A 19,346-nucleotide genomic window follows, 5' to 3' on the forward strand; every position below is an offset into this window, starting at 1 on the left:
CAACATCTGGAGGCATGTGGTGTCAACTCTCTTCTACTTTGCTATCAGGGCACTGGAATAAGGCCATCCACAGACAAGATGGGGGTGTCTGCATATTTGGGAGAGGAAGTTCTCAGGTATACCGACAATGTGACTTTGTGAATTAAAAAAAAATACCATACCTCCCATGACCTAATGAAAATGGAATATGTTCTAAAGATTTGGAATATTGATGACATTTGAGTGTCAGTTGGGGTTGGAGAAGAAGAAGGGAAAGAGGAAGTGGGCTATTCAAATTTCTAAAAACTTCGAGTATGCTGGAGGAGGAAGATTTCAGTAGTGGGGAAGTCACCAAATAATTTATTCCTGCTATCAATCCTTTTGAGCCCCCAACCTGTAGATATCAAAACAAATTATGCTCTCTGTGACAATGAAATGCTGGCTTCCTCAAAGTATTCCTATCCAAGAAAGTATTCTTGTCATGCCAATACTTGTTCTTCACCCTGAGGCTCTGCTTTTACATAATGTAAAATGAGAATCCCCATTTATCAGAAGAATGTTTGGAGGCGGTCCCCGCCTCATGCAGGCAAGGTGCCTGTACAAAAGAAGTTGGATTCTGAGTCTTTAAACAATCCTTTTGGATTCTTATTGGTATGATCATCCCTGCCCCCCAGAGGGCATGTATGGGATTCAGAGCTCTAACCTATGCTATTATTGTGGTCTGGGTGAGAGTCTGAAGCATATTAATGCATTTCACTGTGGTGGGACAGACTCTCAACCTGCCCCCAACTCTCTCTAGGCCCTACATAAGAAAGGCCATGCTGGATCAGACCAAGGCCCATCAACTCCAGCAGTCTGTTCACACAGTGGCCAACCAGGTGCCTCTAGGAAGCCCACGAACAAGACGACTGCAGCAGCATTCTCCTGCCTGTGTTCCAAAGCACCCAATAAAATAGGCATGCTCCTCTGATCCTGGAGAGAATAGGTATGCATCATGACTTTTTTTTACTAGTTTTACTATTTTTTTACTATTTTTACTAGTAGCCATGAATACCCCTCTCCTCCATGAACATGTCCACTCCCCTCTTAAAGCTTTCCAAGTTAGCAGCCATCACTACATCGTGGGGCAGGGAGTTCCACAATTTAACTACGCGTTGTGTGAAGAAATACTTCCTTTTATCAGTTTTGAATCTCTCGCCCTCCAGTTTCAGCAGATGACCCCACATTGTAGTATTATGAGAGAGGGAGAAAAGATTCTCCCTTTCCACTCTCCAAACCATGCATAATTTTATAGACCTCTATCATGTTTCCCCTTAACTGCCTTCTTTCCAAGGTAAACAGCCCTAAGCGTTTCAACCGCTCCTCATAGAGCAGTTGCTCTATTCCCCTGATCATTTTGGTTGCTCTTTTCTGCACCTTCTCAAGCTCTGCAATGTTCTTTTTTTTTTTTTTTTTTTTTAGGATCTCTGCTATACGAAGCTAAGTTTTACCCTCCAGTGACATTCCTTTTATTTATTCAAATTGCCTTTTGACTTCTTACACCGCAAAGTGTTTTGGAGCTGAGTTGCAGTTCCTCTTGGGGAACAGCAGATGGCACTGGGAGACTTAAGAACGGGGCAGAAACTGTAATGGTTAGACCCTTTTCAAGAGATGGAGGGTGGGGGGCTCAGTAACCCCATTTTGGCCTTCCTATTGGGTGGGAAAGAACAGGGCGCAGGGGCTTTATGCTGGCACTCAGAGGGGGGCTGATCCACTGGACTTACAGGCTGAGCTGGGCCAAAGTGAGGGGGCAGCGAGAAGGGAAACAGTGCCTGGTTGGGACCGAGCCACATTTGGGGCCGGGGAGTCCCACAGCACTCTCAGCCCCTCGCCCCGTGACCATAGCTGTTCCTTGCTCTGCAGGGAATGTCAAGGGCCTCGTGTTTCACATTCCCAGACCCCGAGGCCTAAATTTAGCCTGCCTCGCAAAAGGCCAGGGGTCGGGGAGAAGGTTAGCGCTGCCCGCCTCCCGCCCACCGGCCTGTTTTTATAGCCCGGTCGCCGGCTTTGCCTCTGCCAGTCACCCAGCAGCCCTCCGGAGCCGCCGTGTCTGCCAGAGCTTCCCCCCCGCTACATCCACGGTACTGGAGACGCAGAGGGGTATCGGGGTGGTTTCGAGAATCCATTTTAGAGGGCAGCCCTGTCTGGTTTTTGCAGAAACCTATCAATATGGAAAGGGTTTTCGAAAGGGTGCATCAGAAGCCTGGGAGAGATGATCTGCAGAGAAGGCAAACCTGGGGGAGGGGGGTCTTTAAAGAAATGGAGGTGTGGGGGCAGCGGGAGAATTGCCCTTTCTGGTAGGGAAGTGGCCATCTGGAATGGGAGTGCTATTGGCAGATATATATTTTTTGCAAGGTTATTTAAGCCAGCGTGGTGTGGTTTGGAGCGGTGGACTCTGATCTGGAGAACCGGGTTTGGTTCCCCACCCCTCCACATGAGTGGCAGAGGCTAATCTGGTGAACCGGGTTGGTTTCCCCACTCCTGCGCGTGAAGCCAGCTGGGCTAGTCACACCTCTCTCAGCCCCACCTACCTCACAGGGTGTCTGTTGTGGGGAAGGGAAGGTGATTGTAAGCCGGTTTGAGTCTCCTTTAAGTGGTAGAGAAAGTCGGCATATAAAAACCAACTCTTCTTTAAAAAAAATACCAGATTGTAGTCTGAATACCAGTGTAAATTGTTGCTGGAGCCAAAAAACAGCCCTTCCCTTTAAAAGCCTCTGCTGTGTTCCCCTTCTGGCAGACTGCAGTTTTAAAGGCTTTTAAAATAAACACTGGTGTCTGTCCCCTCCCTCCCTTGCTGTTTCTTCCCTTTGTGTTTGGTCAGGCCTAAAACGCCGATCCTGTTTGCCTGCCAAGAGTTCAGGCTGCCTGGAGGGGAGCGACTGAACCTTCCCCTTTCCTGTCCATCCTCTAAGCCCTGTCGTGACTTGCAAATGTCTTGCACAAGTGCGGGTTGTGAAGGAAATGCTGTTCTCCTGGTCCCCTGGTATCTGGGGCAGAGGAGCAGAATGCGGCTTGCTGTCTCAATCCTTCCTCTGTCGCTTGCCCAATCTGTCCTGACTAGGTTTCAGTCTGCGGGCTGCGCCTTCCCATTTTTTGGTTCCTTAAATTGGGCTTGTCAAAACTGTGACTTGGCCTTGTCTGGACCTCCACCTCTCTTTCGTGGTGTAGTGGTTAAGAGCAGTGGTTTGGAGCGGTGGAGTCTGATCTGGAGAACCGGGTTTGATTCCCCCACTCCTCCCCATGAGCGGCGGAGGCTAATCTGGTGAACTGGATTTATTTCCCCACTCCTCCACATGAAGCCAGCTGGGTGACCTTGGACTAGTCACGCTCTCTCAGCTTCACCTACCTCACAGGGTGTCTGTTGTGGGGAGGGGAAGAGAAGACGGTTTGAGTCTCCCTTAAAGTGGTAGAGAAAGTTGGCATCTAAAAACCAACTCTCCTCCTCCCCCCCCCCCATACACATACATTTTTTGACTTCTGTGCGCAAGGCGATTTTCCTATGTGGGAAGTGCAACAGCTGACTAGAGCGCCACATTTTTAAGTAAAATGTTACTTTGCTTTTAAACAGAACTGCCTCCTGCTTTGTGTTCTGCAATACAGATTTTTTAAAAACCTTTCAAAATAATTGTTTAAAACATCACTAGCAAGCACTTCTGAGATAGGACTGCGGGCCCCTCTATGGCGGGGGGAGGGGGTGTATCCTTTTCTGTATACTAAGCATCAGCTCACGACGGATTGCCGTTGATTTTGGAGTGGGTCTGCTTTGATTCTGCACATTTCACTGTGTTGTGGTAGTTTGGTGCATGACATAGGGGTATACTGGCTCCTTGCTTTGGCTGCTTTCCTCCAGCTCTGCAGTTAAAGCTGCTAGCTTGTTTGGGGGAAGGCGGTTTTGTGCCTTTAACAAGGGCCCGCTATGTAGAAACTTCCACAAAGCTTTTCCTAGTATGGAAATGAAATGATGGAAGAAAGCTTCCTATCATGAGCTTCTGCCTGGCAGGCAGTTTTTAAGAGATGCAGGAGGAACCATTCCCGGAAAACAAACTGGCAATCTGGACCTTGTCTGTTCTCCGTTGCCTTGTTAAATGTGGGGGCTGGTAATTTTATTGAAGGGCAGTGTTTGATATTTTAAGACTTGCTCAAAGCAGTGTGAGCTTTGCAGGATTATTGGGGGGGGCATGAGAGAGGTGGTGTGGTATAACTGGAGATTAGGATGCTCAGGAGAAGAAGGGTTTATAGAACCTGTGGAACAAGATGCATAGCTGTTGTGCCAAGGGTTGAGCCCCCCTTCCTTTAACAGATGGATATGCAGAAATCCAACAAGTGGTGATTCCCCCTCCCCCACCCCCAGAAGAGTGATGGGAATAGATTGACCACTTGATGGTTGCATGACAGGTTGTCATTCAAGACAGCAAAGCTCAGGGGAGAAGAGGGCGAATTTGTTTGATGCCAAGTGGCGGGTGGGGAAATAGAGGCCTTGTTAATAACAGCCGGGAGTCTCTAATCTGCGTTAGGAACTGTAAATGCAAAAACCGGGGCAGATCGTAGAGGGTTACCAACCTCCGGGAATTCCCTGGAATTACAACTAATCTCCAGATGACAGAGATCAGTTCCTCAGGAGAAAATGGCTGCTTTGGAGGGCGGACTCTATGGCATTATACCTTCTCCTCCCCGAACCCCACCCTCTCCAGGTCCCACCCCCAAATCTCCAGGAATTTCCCAACCCAGACTTGGCAATCCTATTTCATGCAGGGCATAGGGGAAGGGCCTTAGTGGAGGGAGAATGGGGGGCATTGTGAACGAAGAAGGGGAATGTGAAACGGATGCTGACCTTTCTAACCGGTCAGTACCTGTGGTTCTGGTCAAGCAGCCCCCAAATAGCCTGGCCTGCTTGATAAGGGGGGGTCGGCAGTGGTGAAAACAGAGGGCTTTCCTCGCGGCCCCCCTGCGGGGCCGCTACGTGCTTTCCTGCACAGCAACCGGTGACTCAGCTGTTACCGTAATCCATCCAAGAGATGCCCGGTATGGATTTTTGGGGGGGATGGCCTAAGAAGGTTCTGATTTGGGGAAGATGGGACCGGGTGGCTCTGGGATCCTGTGTTACCACAGGTGGCTGCCCTTTCTCTCCCATCATAAATCAAATCATCGCTGGCCTCTCCCTCCCCAGGGAGTGTTATATAACTCATCTTGCCTTTCTGCCAGGGTGGGGAGTGCGGCATCTATTAACTCTTCCATTTGCTGTTGTCACCCACCCACACAGGACGGCCCTTCCCGTACCTCACCAGAGATTTCCCTTGATGCTAACACACACACCCCTCATGCGGTCCCAATCTTTGCCTTGCATAAATGAAATTTACCTTCCCTGGTTCTCTATTTACAGTTCCTAATGCAGATTACAGTCCATGTGTAAAGTGCCGTCAAGTCAACACATGGCGACCCTATGAATCAATGTCCTCCAAAACGTCCTGTTCTTAACAGCCTTGCTCAGGTCTTGCAAACTGAGGGCTGTGGCTTTCTTTATAAAGTCAATCCTCCTTTTGTTGGGTCTTCCTCTTTTCCTGCTGTCTTCAACTTTTCCTAGCATGATTGTCTTTTCCAGTGACTCTGGTCTTCTCATGATGTGACCAAAGTACGACAGCCTCAGTTTAGTCAATTTAGCTTCTAGGGTCAGTTCTTACTTTGCTATAAACACGCATTTAGAAAGTTGTGTGTGTGGAGTTACTCTCTTGCTCCTCTTTAGCCTCCCTGATTGCAAAATACGAGGGTAATTCAAAGGAAAACAAAATGTCTGCCTTAACTGGTTTCTTTGTGCACTTTTAAATCTAGGGTGGTTAGTTGAACAGGAAGGCTGATAGAGTTAGCACTTAATTTCTCATATGAGAAGGTCCGGGTTCATGCAATTCCTGCCTTCTGACTCCAATCTTCTAAACCTGCCCCCCCCCCAAAAAAAACCAGATGGGTGGAGAGAGATCTGGTTCTTCAGAAATGAGCAAAGGCATTCAGTTCATGCTCAGATGCACTGTTGGTTAGGACTTCACGGGAGCAGAGCTTGGTGGAAACCAAGTCCGGGAAGGGGTGGGGGAAGACCTGTCTGAAACTAAGTTCTGGGTAGGATCCAGAATGGTTCGGGTGATATGACTGGGCTAAACTATACGTGTCAGGTTTGGAGGCATTGTTACAGCCAGGGTCTCTGTATATGTGCATCTCTCCAGGAATCTCATCATTAACCCCCAGCTATCTGTGACCTCTTTGCCCTATGGAGTTCCTGTGTTACAGGTGCAAGAAGAGCATAGGGGCTGCAGTTATTGGGCCTATTAAAACACCCTCCTGTTCCATTCAGCCATGCAATGAATCCTGCCAGGCATCTCCATTGCTAGATAAGGCAGTATGTCAGCTGGTGCTCTTATCAACTAGCACTCTGATCCCTTTGCTTTGGAGGCTGAAGTGCGCTGATTTTAGTGGAACCTGTTCCAATGCAACAGAGCTCAGTCTCCTTCCTAGTATCTCAGGAATCCTGTTTTCTATGCTTCTTTGAACATTAATTTGCCCTTTCCTCCATGCCACTAGCTCTACCTTTTTGCTCTGCTCCCCCCGACACCCCCCCCCACTTATTTCTTTTGCACAATCATCTCCATGTGTGCCTGGCTCTCTGTGCAGCTAAGCCCAACCCCCACCCCCCTGGAATGGGGGATCCAGAAATAGCTCGGTGTCCTTCAAAAAAGGACAGAGGAGCCAGAGGAGGGGGGATCGAGTATCTCCTTGAAAGGTCAATTCTGAAACTGGAGAGGAAAGACCCTTGGAACCGCGAATCTGGCTTATTCCCTTCTTTCCCCCAAGGCAGGTGTTTGTGTGTGTAAAGTGCCGTCAAGTCGCAGCAGACTTAAGGCGACCCCTTTTGGGGTTTTCATGGCAAGAGACTAACAGAGGTGGTTTGCCAGTGCCTTCCTCTGCACAGCAGCCCTGGTATTCCTTGGGGGTCTCCCATCCAAATACGAACCAGGGCTGAGCAGGTGCTTAGAGAGGGAGAAATTGTAGGTTGGGGTGTTGGGTCACAGAAAAATTCCTAAAGCAAGATTTTATATGGCTGTTACCCCATATTGCTTAACGCAGGACTCTTTCTTCTGTTTAATTGCTCATCTGGTATTAACACTGGGGGGGAGGTGTTTAAAGAATAGTAAAAGGGTCGTTTTAATTGCATGCACGTATCCATACAGAGATTCAAATCCATATTAATGATTGCACTGAAGGAATCAAGATTTTGCGGTGCGATCTTGTGCTAGGGTGAAATTGTGGTCTTGGGGGTAGTGATGGGGGGTTTAGATATGAATAATAATGTCAACGTGGGGGGGAAGGTTGGTGACAAATTGCAGTTGTTAGTGGTAGGGGGGCTGCCCCCATTTGGCCTGCCAGGACTCTGGGGCCGAAGTGGGCAGATTTCCTGCAGCCTGAAACCGACTCCCAAAGTCTGCCTCCTGGAGCACACCCAGGCTGACTCAGGCCAGTTTTAGCAGAGCTGGTCACTTTTATATTGGCTAGTTTACAAGGTCCTATTTTTCGGTACAGCGAGGGACCTCGTGTGCGGTGTGGACTAAACAAAGTCAGGATTTAAATTCTCAGAGCCTCAGAGCCAGTCGCAAATTTTTTTTGCTACCCTGTCTATCCTGGCAGGATTTTGTCCCGAAAGGAAGAGCTGAACCTTACACTTATCTGAAGCTCCATTCCATTTAACTAGGAGCGAGCTAAGGGATTTGGCCTGAAAGTCAGCATAAAAAGGGCAATACAGAAAAACATGTTGCAATGATGCAACACACCTCAGTCTATAAGGACAGAGTCTGTTTATGTATGGGATTTCCTGAAACCTCCCAGGTAGCACACCTGAAGGTAGAACATGAAATCCAAGAATACATAAGATGAAAGCCATTTATGCATGGGAGGTTTTGCCTTGGATTTGTGTGTGTGTTAAGTGCAGTCAAGTCGCTTCTGACTCATGGCGACCCTAAGAATGAAAGTCCTCCAAAATGTCCTATCTTTGACAGCCCTGCTCAGATCCTGCAAACTGAAGGCCGTGGCTTCCCGTGGCCTTGGATTTGCTGCTCCCTAGATGCACATTCCCCCCATCCGAATTCTCAGAACTCTGCTCGTTGTTGAATTTCGAGTATTTGGATGGGGAAAGCGTGCATCTAGATAATGGCAAAATCCTTGGCAAAACCTCCCATGCATAAACGGCCGAAGAGTTTTGATTCGGTGACGCAGTCGCTGGCCAGGGCGCGTGCATTAAAGCCCTTTATTGCCACACTGTGAGACTCAATGGAGAGGGGAAGAATTCCTTCGCTTCCTCCTATTTAAAGAAATACCTCCCGCTGTTTAGGGGCGGGAGGACTGGGGCTCTTGGAGTCTCCTCCCCAACGATGAGTCAATTTCACACCCTTTTCCGCCTGGCGAGGCTACGGGAGGGTCCATTGCGGAACGCTGCGCTCCTGTTCCGCGGCTCTCCGTTCGGCTCGCGCGCGCCCCCGCACTCGGTAGCCGTCGCCAGGAGGGGAGCCGGGAAGACCCCCCCCAAAACACGCCCGCAGGCAGACATTCAACCAAGGTGAGAAAGGCGAGCTGCCCGTCTTGCTCTAGAGCAGTGATTCCCAACCTGGGGTACGTGTGTCCCCAGGGGTGCGAACCAGGGGTACACAGAAAAAAAAATAAGGGCGGAAATCTAAATTTGAAATAACAGCAACTGTATTCATTGCAAACATTTTGGTATTAAGGAGGATACAATTGATAGAAATGAGCTGCCAAGGGGGATGCAACTGGGGAAAAAAAGGTTGGGAGCCATTGCTCTAGAGGAAGGATGGTGGTGGGGAGCTTCTCGGAAAGGATAATGGAGAGCTTGCAGAGGCGGTTGGGAAAAGACGTTTCCCCCACCTGGTTTATAAGCTGCAGAAATCGGTCTTCCAAGACGCAGAAGGAAAATGGAGACGGTGAACTATGGGATGGGGGAAGGGAGGAGGAGGAGGAGGAAGCCACGCCGGACGCGTGGGGGTGGAGAGGGAGAGACAAGAAGCCATTTACGCACGGGAGGTTCTGCCTCGCATTTGCCCCTCTCTAGATGCGCATTTCCCCCCATCCGGATCCTCAAAACTCCGCACGAGGGCTTGTTTTGGAGTTTTGAGCGTTCGGATGGGGGAAACGGGCATCTAGAGAGGGGCAAATCCGAGGCAAAACTCCCCATGCATAAATGGCCAGAGGGAGGCCGGTCACGTGGTGGAGTTTAACGTGCAGATGTTGCACTGGGGTAGGGAGAAGACTTTAACCTACCGGGGAAAAAGTGGTTTTGTAGGCCGTTTATGCATGGGGAGGGTTTGCCTTGTATTTGCCACTCTTGGGGTGCACATTTTCTCCGTCCGATTTCTCAAAGCTCAACAATAAGCCCCCCGCCCATGCAGAGTTTTGAGGATTCAGATGGGGAAATGTGCATCTAGAGAGCGGCAAATCCAAGGTGAAACCTCCAGTGCATAAATGGCCATCGGTCCCCGTCGTGAAAGAAATCCTCTCTCCTTTTCCTCCAACACGTGTTCCACTTTCCTGCCCTGTACTGTTCTCCAGGAGACCCCCAGGGCTGGGAGGGAGAGGGGAGAGCTTGGTGCATCCAAGGAGATTGTATTTACTTTGCCTGCCTCCACACCTGGCGTAAAGGGCCTTGGGGACGGGGAGGGGGAAGTCCTCTGTCCTTGAAACGTCCTTGGCCTGGTTTCTGTTACCCTCTGGCCTGCTGGAGAGTTCATTAAAATCCGCAGTCCTTACTGCCTTCAGTTTGGGAGTCCCTCTCCTCCGTGGAGCAAGGACCTCTGCAGCAACAGGGGAGAGGCAGGATTGTTCACCCTGCCCCCCCCACGGTTCATTGACCTGGCACTGGTGCCCGGGTGTCTGCCGGGCACAGGAATGGGTAGATGGCAACCAGGCAAATAAGGCAGCCTCTTGGAGCCGCTAGGGCAGGGGTTCTCAATAAGGGGGGAATTCCCCCCCCAGGGGGGAATTTTAGGGTTCCAGGGGGGGGGGATTTGGACCACTATTCAGCAAAGTGTGATGTCCTGTAGATTATGTACAATCTGTAAAACTGCCATGTGTGTGTGTGTGTTTTTTTTTAGTTTGACAATCTTGGGAAGGGGGGGATTATATTCTGAACAATGGTGAAAGGGGGGAATGGAGCAAAAGTTGAGAATCACTGCGCTGGGGGGTGTTGTGGGTCACCCCATTGCTGGGGCGTTCACGCTTTGCCTCCCTCCTCCAGTTTAGCCATTCAAGATGCCTCACGAATACCCAGCCCTGACCCCTGAGCAGAAGAAGGAGCTGTCAGACATCGCCCATCGCATTGTGGCTGCTGGCAAAGGCATCCTTGCTGCAGATGAATCCACCGGTGAGGGTGCAGGTGGAGGGTGTGGGGCTGGAGGGGAGGGGAGGGTGGGAAGGCTGGGAATCCAGACCCCTAGAGGGGCTGTGGATCTTGACAAACTCCTGCCTCATCCATCTGCCTCCTAGGCAGCATTGCCAAGCGCCTGAGCTCCATCGGCACGGAGAACACCGAAGAGAACCGCCGCTACTACCGGCAGCTGCTCTTCACTGCCGATGACCGCGTCAACCCTTGCATCGGCGGCGTCATCCTCTTCCATGAGACAATGTACCAGAAGGCCGACGATGGCCGCCAGTTCACCAAGGTCATTAAGGATAAGGGCGCCGTGGTTGGCATCAAGGTAAGCAGCGCAGATAGAATCATAGAATCGGAAGGGACCACCAGGGTCATCTAGTCCAACTCCCTGCACAATGCAGGAAATTCACAACTACCTCCCCCCCCACAGCCCCAATGACCCCGGAAGATGGCAAAGATGCCCTCCCTCTTGTGATCTGCCTAAGGTCATAGAATCAGCATTGCTGACTGATTGCCATCTAGCCTCTGCTCAAAAACCTCCAAGAAAGAGAGCTCGCCACCTCCCGAGGAAGCCTGTTCCACTGAGGAACCGCTCTGACTGTTAAACTCTTTTGATTTAATATCAACCCGTTGGTTCTGGTTTGACCTTCTGTGGCGGACACCTGTAACATCTCCTGCCCCTTCCCTAAAATCGCCGTCAGTGCTCAGAAGCAAGGGCTTCTAATGAAGGCCAAAAATTAGTGTTTAGGAGGGCTGGTATAGCCTTGTAAACAAGTGATCTGGGATGGGGGAGCCTAGAATATTTGAGGCTAGCTCAGACCTGCCTTGTATCAATGGGGATGTCAAAGGAGATGAATAATTAGATCACATTGTTCACATGTTGCTGGACTAATGGAGGAAATTTATCAAGATCACTTACGAAGCTGAAAACTGCCTAGTCTTCGTCCTCTATTCCAGTGTGTGTGTGTGTGTAATTCTGAAAAGCCTTTCCACATAAGACTTTTCTTCTTATAAACTGTTCATAAGAACCTGAGCTGCTGATTGACAGTGCCACGATCTGTAGAACTACCCAATGGTTTCATAATGGATTCCAACTGTAACAGATTTGCATAGGATTGCGCTGTTAATCCTACATGTTGGTTAGTTATTAATATGCATGTAAATAATATGGAAAAGCATTTTGAAGATAACGGCTGTGCATCTTACAGTAGGCATTCCCCTTGTGTTTGAGAGAAGGCGGAGTTCCTTTTTTAAGATTACAGTTGCTGCCCACAGTTTATATGAATATGTTTGTTAAAAACAATTCAACAATAAAAAAAATAAAGGGAACCCATCTATGCTGCTAGGTAGTGAGTAGTGGTTGAATCAATGAAAACATTGCAAGTATCATTCCTAAAAAATTTTTTTGAGGGGGGAGTGTAGGAAATACTATTTAAAAGTGGAAGAATGAGGAAGCAGGGTAAGCCAGGACATGGGTCCTTTGGGAACAGAGCAAGGGCTGTGGCTCAGTGGTAGAGCAACTGCTTGGCATGCAGAAAGTCCCAGGTTCAATCCCCAGCATCTCCAATTAGAGGGACCAGGCAGGTAGGTGAAAGACCTCAGCCTGAGACCCCGGAGAGCCGCTGCCGGTCTGAGTAGACAATACTGACTTTGATGGACCAAGGGTCTGATTCAGTATAAGGCAGCTTCATGTGTTCACAGTAAGTTATCATGCACATACAGTAATGTTCTGGGGTTCTGTTGGGAAAGCCAGGTGGGTGGCACAGGCCAGGCAAAGCCCTTGGGTGGCCACTGGTGCCCAGATGCCTTGGAGGGCAGGATGGAACAGGCCCTGCAGGTAAGTGTAGGACTGTTCCGCCACATCTGGGACTTTCTGCATGTCAAGCAGATACTTTGCCACTGAACCATGTCCCCTCCCACAGCGGAATGAGTGGATCTTGGTCTTGTACCACTTCTGGGACTGGAGGGACCCAGTGAGATACATTGGTGGTTAAAAAAAAGGGGGGGGACTGGTCTTCTTAAAGTGGCTTTCTCAGAGATGCATCACTCCAGGTGAGAGAAGACTATTAGGAAGCAAATGGCTGGTCTGTGCCTTGACTAACTTCCCTCTTCCCCACCCCCCCAGGTTGACAAAGGTGTTGTGCCCCTTGCTGGAACTAATGGAGAGACCACCACCCAGGGTGAGTTTAGGGTGTGCCTGGGGCAATTTGTAAGAAGCACTGAGGGGAAACCTGGCAAACCTGTGATAGCCGTTAGGAGCCTGTAAGTCACGGGCCTCCACGGAAGTCTGCCCTTACTATGTTTCTCTCCCTCCCGCCCCCGGGCAGGTCTGGACGGTTTGGCCGAACGCTGTGCCCAGTACAAGAAGGATGGAGCTGACTTTGCCAAGTGGCGCTGCGTCTTGAAGATTACCCCAACCACCCCATCCCATCTGTCCATCATCGAGAACGCCAACGTACTCGCTCGCTATGCCAGCATCTGCCAGCAGGTGGGTGCTGAGGGCCCCTAGAGCAGGGAAGAACTTCTTAACTGGATAGCGGCCATTTCCTCACCGCCACCCACACTGTGCTGTGGCACTGGTCCGTGGCTCTACTGAAGTCCTGTATTTGGGGAATTCCTCGCTAGTTAAGGGCACATTCTGCCAGGAGAGGCTGAAGTTTGCCATCTCCAGTTATAGGCTGTCATCGGAGAAAGTCTGTGTCTGTGACCCAGGGGAACCAATGCCCACAGAGAACACAAGCAAGCCATAGTTCCCTGGTGGAGCTTGGAGAATGCTGTAGGAGGTTCTGTCTCTAGTATCTCCTCTGGTCTCTGGTAGCAGGGCTGGGGAAAGTCTCAGCCAGAGAGACCTTGTGTGTGTGGTGGGGGGGGGGGGGCAGCTGCCAATAAGAACATAAGAAAGGTTGTGCTGGATCAGACCAAGATCCATCACGTCCAGCAGTCTGTTCACACAGTGGCCAACCAGCGGCTTCTAGGAAGCCCACAAGCAAGACGACTGCAGCAGCACCATCCTGCCTGTGATCCAGAGCCCCTCAAATAATACGCATGCTCCTCTGATACTAGAGCGAATAGGTATGCATCATGACTAATATTTATTTTGACTAATAGACCTGGATAGCCCTATCCTCCATAAGTACATAAGGAAAGCCCTGCTGGATCAGACCAAGGCCCACCAAGTCCAGCAGTCTGTTCACAGTGTCCAATCAGGTGCCTCTAGGAAGCCCACAAGCAAGACGAAAGCAGCAGCATTATCCTGCCTGTGTTCCACAGCACCTAATATAATAGGCATGCTCATCTGATCATGGAGAGATTAGGTCTGCATCATGACTAGTATCCATTTTGACTAGTAGCCATGGATAGCCCTCTCTGCCATGAGCATGTCCACTCCCCTCTTAAAGCCTTCCAAGTTGGCAGCCATCACCACATCTCGGGGCAGGGAGTTCCACAGTTTAACTATGCGTTATCAGTTTTGAACCTCTCACCCTCCAGCTTCAGCAGATGACCCCTAGTATTATGAGAGAGAGAAAATCTCCCTGTCCACTCTCAATCAGAGGTGGAGGGTGATCCGGAGAAGGCAGATTCATCACATCCATATGTTGTTTGGTTTGACACAACACATAGTTAAATTGTGGAACTCCCTGCCCCAGGATGGGGTGATGGCTTCCAGCTTGGAGGGCTTTAAGAGGGGAGTGGACATATTCATGGAGGAGAGGGGTATTCATCGCTGTTAGTTAGAATGGATACTAGTCATGCTGCATACCTATTCTCTCCAGTATCAGAGGAGCATGCCTATTATTTTTGGTGCTGTGGAACACAGGCAGGATGGTGCTGCTGCAGTCGTCTTGTTTGTGGCTTCCTAGAGGCACCTGGTTGGCCACTGTGTGAATAGACTGCTGGACTTGATGGACCTTGGTCTCATCCAGCAGGGCCTTATGTTCTTATGGGCAGATTTGGGCATCTCCTGGCACTCCGTCACAGAAAACCGTGGGTGCTGGTGGTGGCAGGGAACTGGCAGATGCATACCCTTCTCCAGCAGCTGCTCTGGAAAAATTTCCAAGGACATAAGAGTGTCCTTGCATTGCCAAGGGGTGGAGGCAGTCTTTGGCAACTGCAATACCCATGTGTTGCTACAAGAGGGCAGCAAGGAATTTGAGCAGCGGACAGGCAGGCACAAGATTTTTTTCTACCAGCCATTTTAGAGCCCTCGCTGGTTATAACCGGGGTTTTTTTGTTCTTAATCTTGACAATAAGAATATAAGAAAATGCCATGCTGTATCAGACTAAGGCCCATCAAGTCCAGCAGTCTGTTCACACGGTGGCCCTACCAGGTGCCTCTAGGAAGCCCATGAGCAAGACAATTGCAGCAGCGTTATCCTGCCTGTGTTCCAAAGCACCTAATATAATAAGCATGCTCCTCTAATACCGGAGAGAATAGGTATAAGAACATAAGAAAAGCCCTGCTGGATCAGACCAAGGGGCCGTGGTAGAGCATTTGCTTGGCATGCAGAAGGTCCCTGGTTCAATCCCCGGCATCTCCAGTTAAATGGACTAGGCAGATAAGTGATGTGATAGACCTCTGCCTGAGACCCTGGAGAGCCGCTGTTGGTCTGAGTAGGCAACACTTACTTCGATGGACCAAGGGTCCGATTCAGTGGAAGGCAGCTTCCTGTGTCCTGTGCCCAAGGTCCATCAAGTCCAGCAGTCTGTTCACACCGTGTCCAATCAGGTGTCTCTAGGAGCCCACAAACAAGACATCTGTAGCAGCATTATCCTGCCTGTGTTCCACGGCACCTCAAATTATAGGCGTGCTCGTCTGATCCTGGAGAGTATAGGTATGCACCTTGACTGGTATTCATTTTGCCTAGTAGCCATGGATAGCCCTGTTCTCCATAAGAACATTAAGGAAAGCCCTGCTGGATCATACCAAAGCCCACCAAGTCCAGCAGTCTGTTCACACAGTGGCCAACCAGGTGTCTCTAGGAAGTCCCCAAACAAGACTACTGCAGCAGCACCATCCTGCCTGTGTTCCACAGCCCCTCATATAATAGGCATGCTCCTCTGATCCTGGAGAGCAGGCATGCATCATAACTAGTATTCATTTTCTCTAGCAGCCATGAATACCCCTCCTTGAACAATGGGAGGGATCCCTCATAGCAGGCCAAACATGTCCTTCCTGATATTGTCGAAGGCTTTCATGGTCAGAGTTCATTGGTTCTTGTAGGTTATCCGGGCTGTGTAACTGTGGTCTTGGTATTTTCTTTCCTGACTTTTTGCCAGCAGCTGTGGCAGGCATCTTCAGAGGAGTAACACTGAAGGACGGTGTCTCTCAGTGTCAAGTGTGTAGGAAGAGTAATATATAGTCAGAAAGGGGTTGGGTTTGAGCTGAATCATTGTCCTGCAAAAAATAACCAAGGTAATGTGCTAATCATTGTCCTGTACAGGACGATTAGCACATTACCTTTGATACTTGTTTCACATTACCTTTGATACAATGATTCAGCTCAAACCCAACCCCTTTCTGACTATATATTACTCTTCCTACACACTTGACACTGAGAGACACTGTCCTTCAGTGTTACTCCTCTGAAGATGCCTGCCACAGCTGCTGGCGAAACGTCAGGAAAGAAAATACCAAGACCACGGTCACACAGCCCGGATAACCTACAAGAACCAATGTCCTTCCTGAGTCAGGTTAATGTTTTGGTGTACAGTTGGAACGTTGGGCATCCTGCCGTATCCTCTCCTTACCGTTTGGAATCTTTGCATGTGTGTTTATTTGCTACGTTATCTAACCCTTCCTCGCTGTCTCTTTGCTTTTACCCTTCAGAACGGGATTGTTCCTATTGTGGAACCTGAAATCCTCCCCGACGGCGACCACGATCTCAAACGCTGCCAGTACGTGACGGAGAAGGTGAGGAACGAAGCGGGGGCGGTCTGCTAGCAAGGGGGAGGGGCTTAATCATTTTCAGTCAGAGGTCCGCAACATGGTGCCCATGGGCGCCATGACACTTGCCGACACCTTTTCTGGTGCCTGCCAAGCGTTATTAGGAAGCGGGTGGGGCCAGGCAGGGCTTTCGCTCGGCAGGACTTCTGATTTATTGGAGATTTGATTGGCTGCACAGATTTTTTTTGTTAGAAAAAATATGCTGTTTATGTACAAATGTGTCTGAATGCCAACTTAATGTTCCTTCTGCCGTGCGCAGGTCCTGGCTGCTGTGTACAAGGCCCTGAGTGACCACCACGTTTACCTGGAGGGAAGTCTGCTCAAGCCAAACATGGTGACGCCCGGTCACGCTTGCACCAAGAAATACTCTGCTGAGGAGATCGCCATGGCAACTGTCACTGCTCTGCGCCGCACCGTTCCACCCGCCGTGACTGGTAAGAAAGAAGGACCTGGAAGCATTCTCTACGCATGATCAATACTTAAGTCGCCTAGGCCCATGCAGTTCCTTGACAACGAGGTAGCTTCCAGAAACCTTGGGATGTAACTGTTCCATAGTGGCCGTGTCAGTCCTTAGAGAGAGAATTCAGTTGCGTTTTTTAATGACTAGCTTTTCTATATGGGTCCACAGTGGTACATAGAAACTCTCACAGCAATCTGGCTGACCCATGTTTTTGGTGCTGTCATGTACCGTGGAGCGGTTTTTAGAGGCTCCCATATTTATTGAAGTAGCGATAACAGTACGCTGCTTTTCTTCCCAACGGGAACCCAGATTGGCATATTCCATCCTCCCTTCCTCCGTTTTATTCTCACAACGATGCTGAGGTTTATTTAGCGTGAGTGTGTGACTGGCTCAAGGTCACATCGCAAGCCACCGTGGACACCTGGTTCTCCCAGATCCTGGTCTGACTTTCTAACCACTACTTCATGCTAATGAGCCAGCATGGTGTAGTGGTTAAGAATGGTGGTTTGAAGAAGAGTTTGTTTTTTATATGCCGACTTTCTCTACCACTTAAGGGAGACTCAAACCTTCCCCTCCCCACGACAGACACCCTGTTTGGAGTGGTGGGCTCTAATCTGGAGGGGTTTGATTCTCTTCTCCTCTCCTCCAGATGAGCCGCGGGCTCTAATCTGGTGAACCGGGTTGGTTTCCCCACTCCTACAAATGAAGCCACAGCTGGGTGACCTTGGGCTAGTCCCAGCTCTCTTAGAGCTCTCTCAGCCCCACCTGCCTCACAGGGTGTCTGTTGTGAGGAGGGGAAGGGAAGGTGATTGTAAACTGGTTTGATTCTTCCTTAAGTGGTAGAGAAAGTCAGCATATAAAAACCAACTTCTTCTAATGTTTGAACAAGGTCCAAGGATGTATTCCCCAACCCTGTTTCTTCCTGATTCCACTCTGCTTCTGGGAGAACTTCTCACATTTTGGACATGGACCTATCTTCTGCTTTATAATCCGCGTTCCACCCTATTCACCTGAAATTGAACTCAGGAAACAGAAAAAGAACAAGGATATCCTGTCCTCTGATCCTAAAGTTCTCTGTTGTGAAGCTTCTTAGTGGAAACACTTCTTCTTCCCTCTCCCTCTCGAAACTTGCCTTGCAGCAGACTTAAAAACCAAGCCCTTCTCCCCACCCCCCTGCAGATTGCTAATCTTCTGTTCCTTATTCACAGGCATCACTTTCCTGTCCGGTGGCCAGAGCGAGGAGGAGGCCTCCATCAACCTGAACGCCATCAACAAGTGCCCCCTGCAAAAGCCCTGGGCCTTGACCTTCTCCTACGGCCGTGCCCTGCAGGCTTCTGCCCTCAAGGCCTGGAGTGGAAAGAAAGAGAACACCAAAAATGCCCAGGAGGAGTACATTAAGCGTGCTTTGGTATGCCTTGTCCATTTCTTTTCACGTAGGTGTTGGTCTTCAGTAGAAGAGCAAAATTCGAGTCCAGAAGCACCTTAAGGTAAAGACCAACAAGATTTCTAGGGTATAAGCTTTTGAGAGTCAAAGCTCCCTTTGTCCCTGGAAATCTTGCTGGACTTTAAAGTGCTGCTGGACTCTAATCTCGCTTCAGTAGGATTTCTATTACTATAAAGAGGAAAGCCATTTCCTTGGCTACCGTCAAAGGTCTTTTGGTGGTGGCAGCAGCGATTTAAAAAATGGCAGGGGAAACATCTTGCCCCTCCCTCCACTGCTGCTAAGTCAGTTTGTTTTTGCACGATCGCTTATTTGGAGCCAGGGTTGGAATCCAGCGTTGTCCGGATATTTTTCCCCTCTGCCCTTTGAAGGATAGGATTATGCAGGGGGCAACTAGGAGGTATTTAGACTGTGTGCCACTCTTGGAACAATGGACGGGGAGATCAGGACTCTCTCTACATACGTGGGAGCAAGGACACCTGGCAGAGGGAGTGAGGGCTTTAGAAGGATGGGGAGTGGGGCATTTGAGTCCAAGTTCCTACTGTGTCCTAATCCATAGACGGTAAGATTGGGAAGAGGTGGGGCCGTGGCTCAGTGGTAGAGCATCTGCTTGGCATGCAGACGGTCCCAGGTTCAATCCCCGGCATCTCCAGTTAAAGGGACTGGGCAAGTAGGTGATGGGAAAGACCCACCTGAGACCCTGGAGAGCTCCTGCCAGTCTGAGTAGACAATACTGACTATGATGGACCAAGGGTGTGATTCAGTATAAGGCAGCTTCATGTGCAGCATGTGAGACTATTCTTTCTGGGCTATTCTGATCCCCTATTTTTTTCTCTCCCTCTCCTCACAGGCCAACAGCCTTGCTGCCCAGGGCAAATATGTTCCATCTGGCCAAGGTGGAGCCGCTGCCAGCGAGTCCCTCTTTGTTTCCAACCATGCTTATTAAAATCTGAGGCCAGATTGCGTTGTCTGCTCTCACTTCTGTTTGCTGCATCGTGCCTGAGCTACCGTGGTGTTTCCCCACCCCGTTTGTTCTTTGCCTCTTCTCCCCCCATCCCCAGTTCCC

General features: G+C 49.7%; 1 protein-coding gene across 1 annotated transcript; it reads left to right on the plus strand.

The window, feature by feature from the left end:
* The first annotated feature begins 2,029 nt into the window (after positions 1-2,029).
* ALDOA (aldolase, fructose-bisphosphate A) lies at positions 2,030-19,291 on the plus strand. The gene is made up of 9 exons (XM_056863207.1): positions 2,030-2,099; positions 10,301-10,426; positions 10,549-10,760; positions 12,561-12,615; positions 12,763-12,923; positions 16,263-16,346; positions 16,639-16,813; positions 18,048-18,247; positions 19,131-19,291. Exons 2-9 carry the CDS (start codon positions 10,315-10,317, stop codon positions 19,224-19,226), a joined length of 1,095 nt encoding a protein of 364 aa, XP_056719185.1. The 5' UTR covers positions 2,030-2,099; positions 10,301-10,314; the 3' UTR covers positions 19,227-19,291.
* Positions 19,292-19,346: the final 55 nt, after the last annotated feature.

This window comes from Euleptes europaea, chromosome 18, assembly GCF_029931775.1.
Source record: "Euleptes europaea isolate rEulEur1 chromosome 18, rEulEur1.hap1, whole genome shotgun sequence".
In the NCBI taxonomy this organism is placed as follows: Eukaryota; Metazoa; Chordata; class Lepidosauria; order Squamata; family Sphaerodactylidae; genus Euleptes; species Euleptes europaea.

What these genes read in the sequence shown, in the direction of transcription:
- ALDOA (XM_056863207.1), top strand. Translation starts at nt 10,315, where the DNA reads ATGCCTCACGAATACCCAGCCCTGACCCCTGAGCAGAAGAAGGAGCTG. An exon ending in ATGCCAGCATCTGCCAGCAG is followed by an intron (nt 12,924 to 16,262) that starts GTGGGTGCTGAG and finishes TTTACCCTTCAG; the next exon opens with AACGGGATTGTTCCTATTGT. An exon ending in CGTTCCACCCGCCGTGACTG is followed by an intron (nt 16,814 to 18,047) that starts GTAAGAAAGAAG and finishes CCTTATTCACAG; the next exon opens with GCATCACTTTCCTGTCCGGT.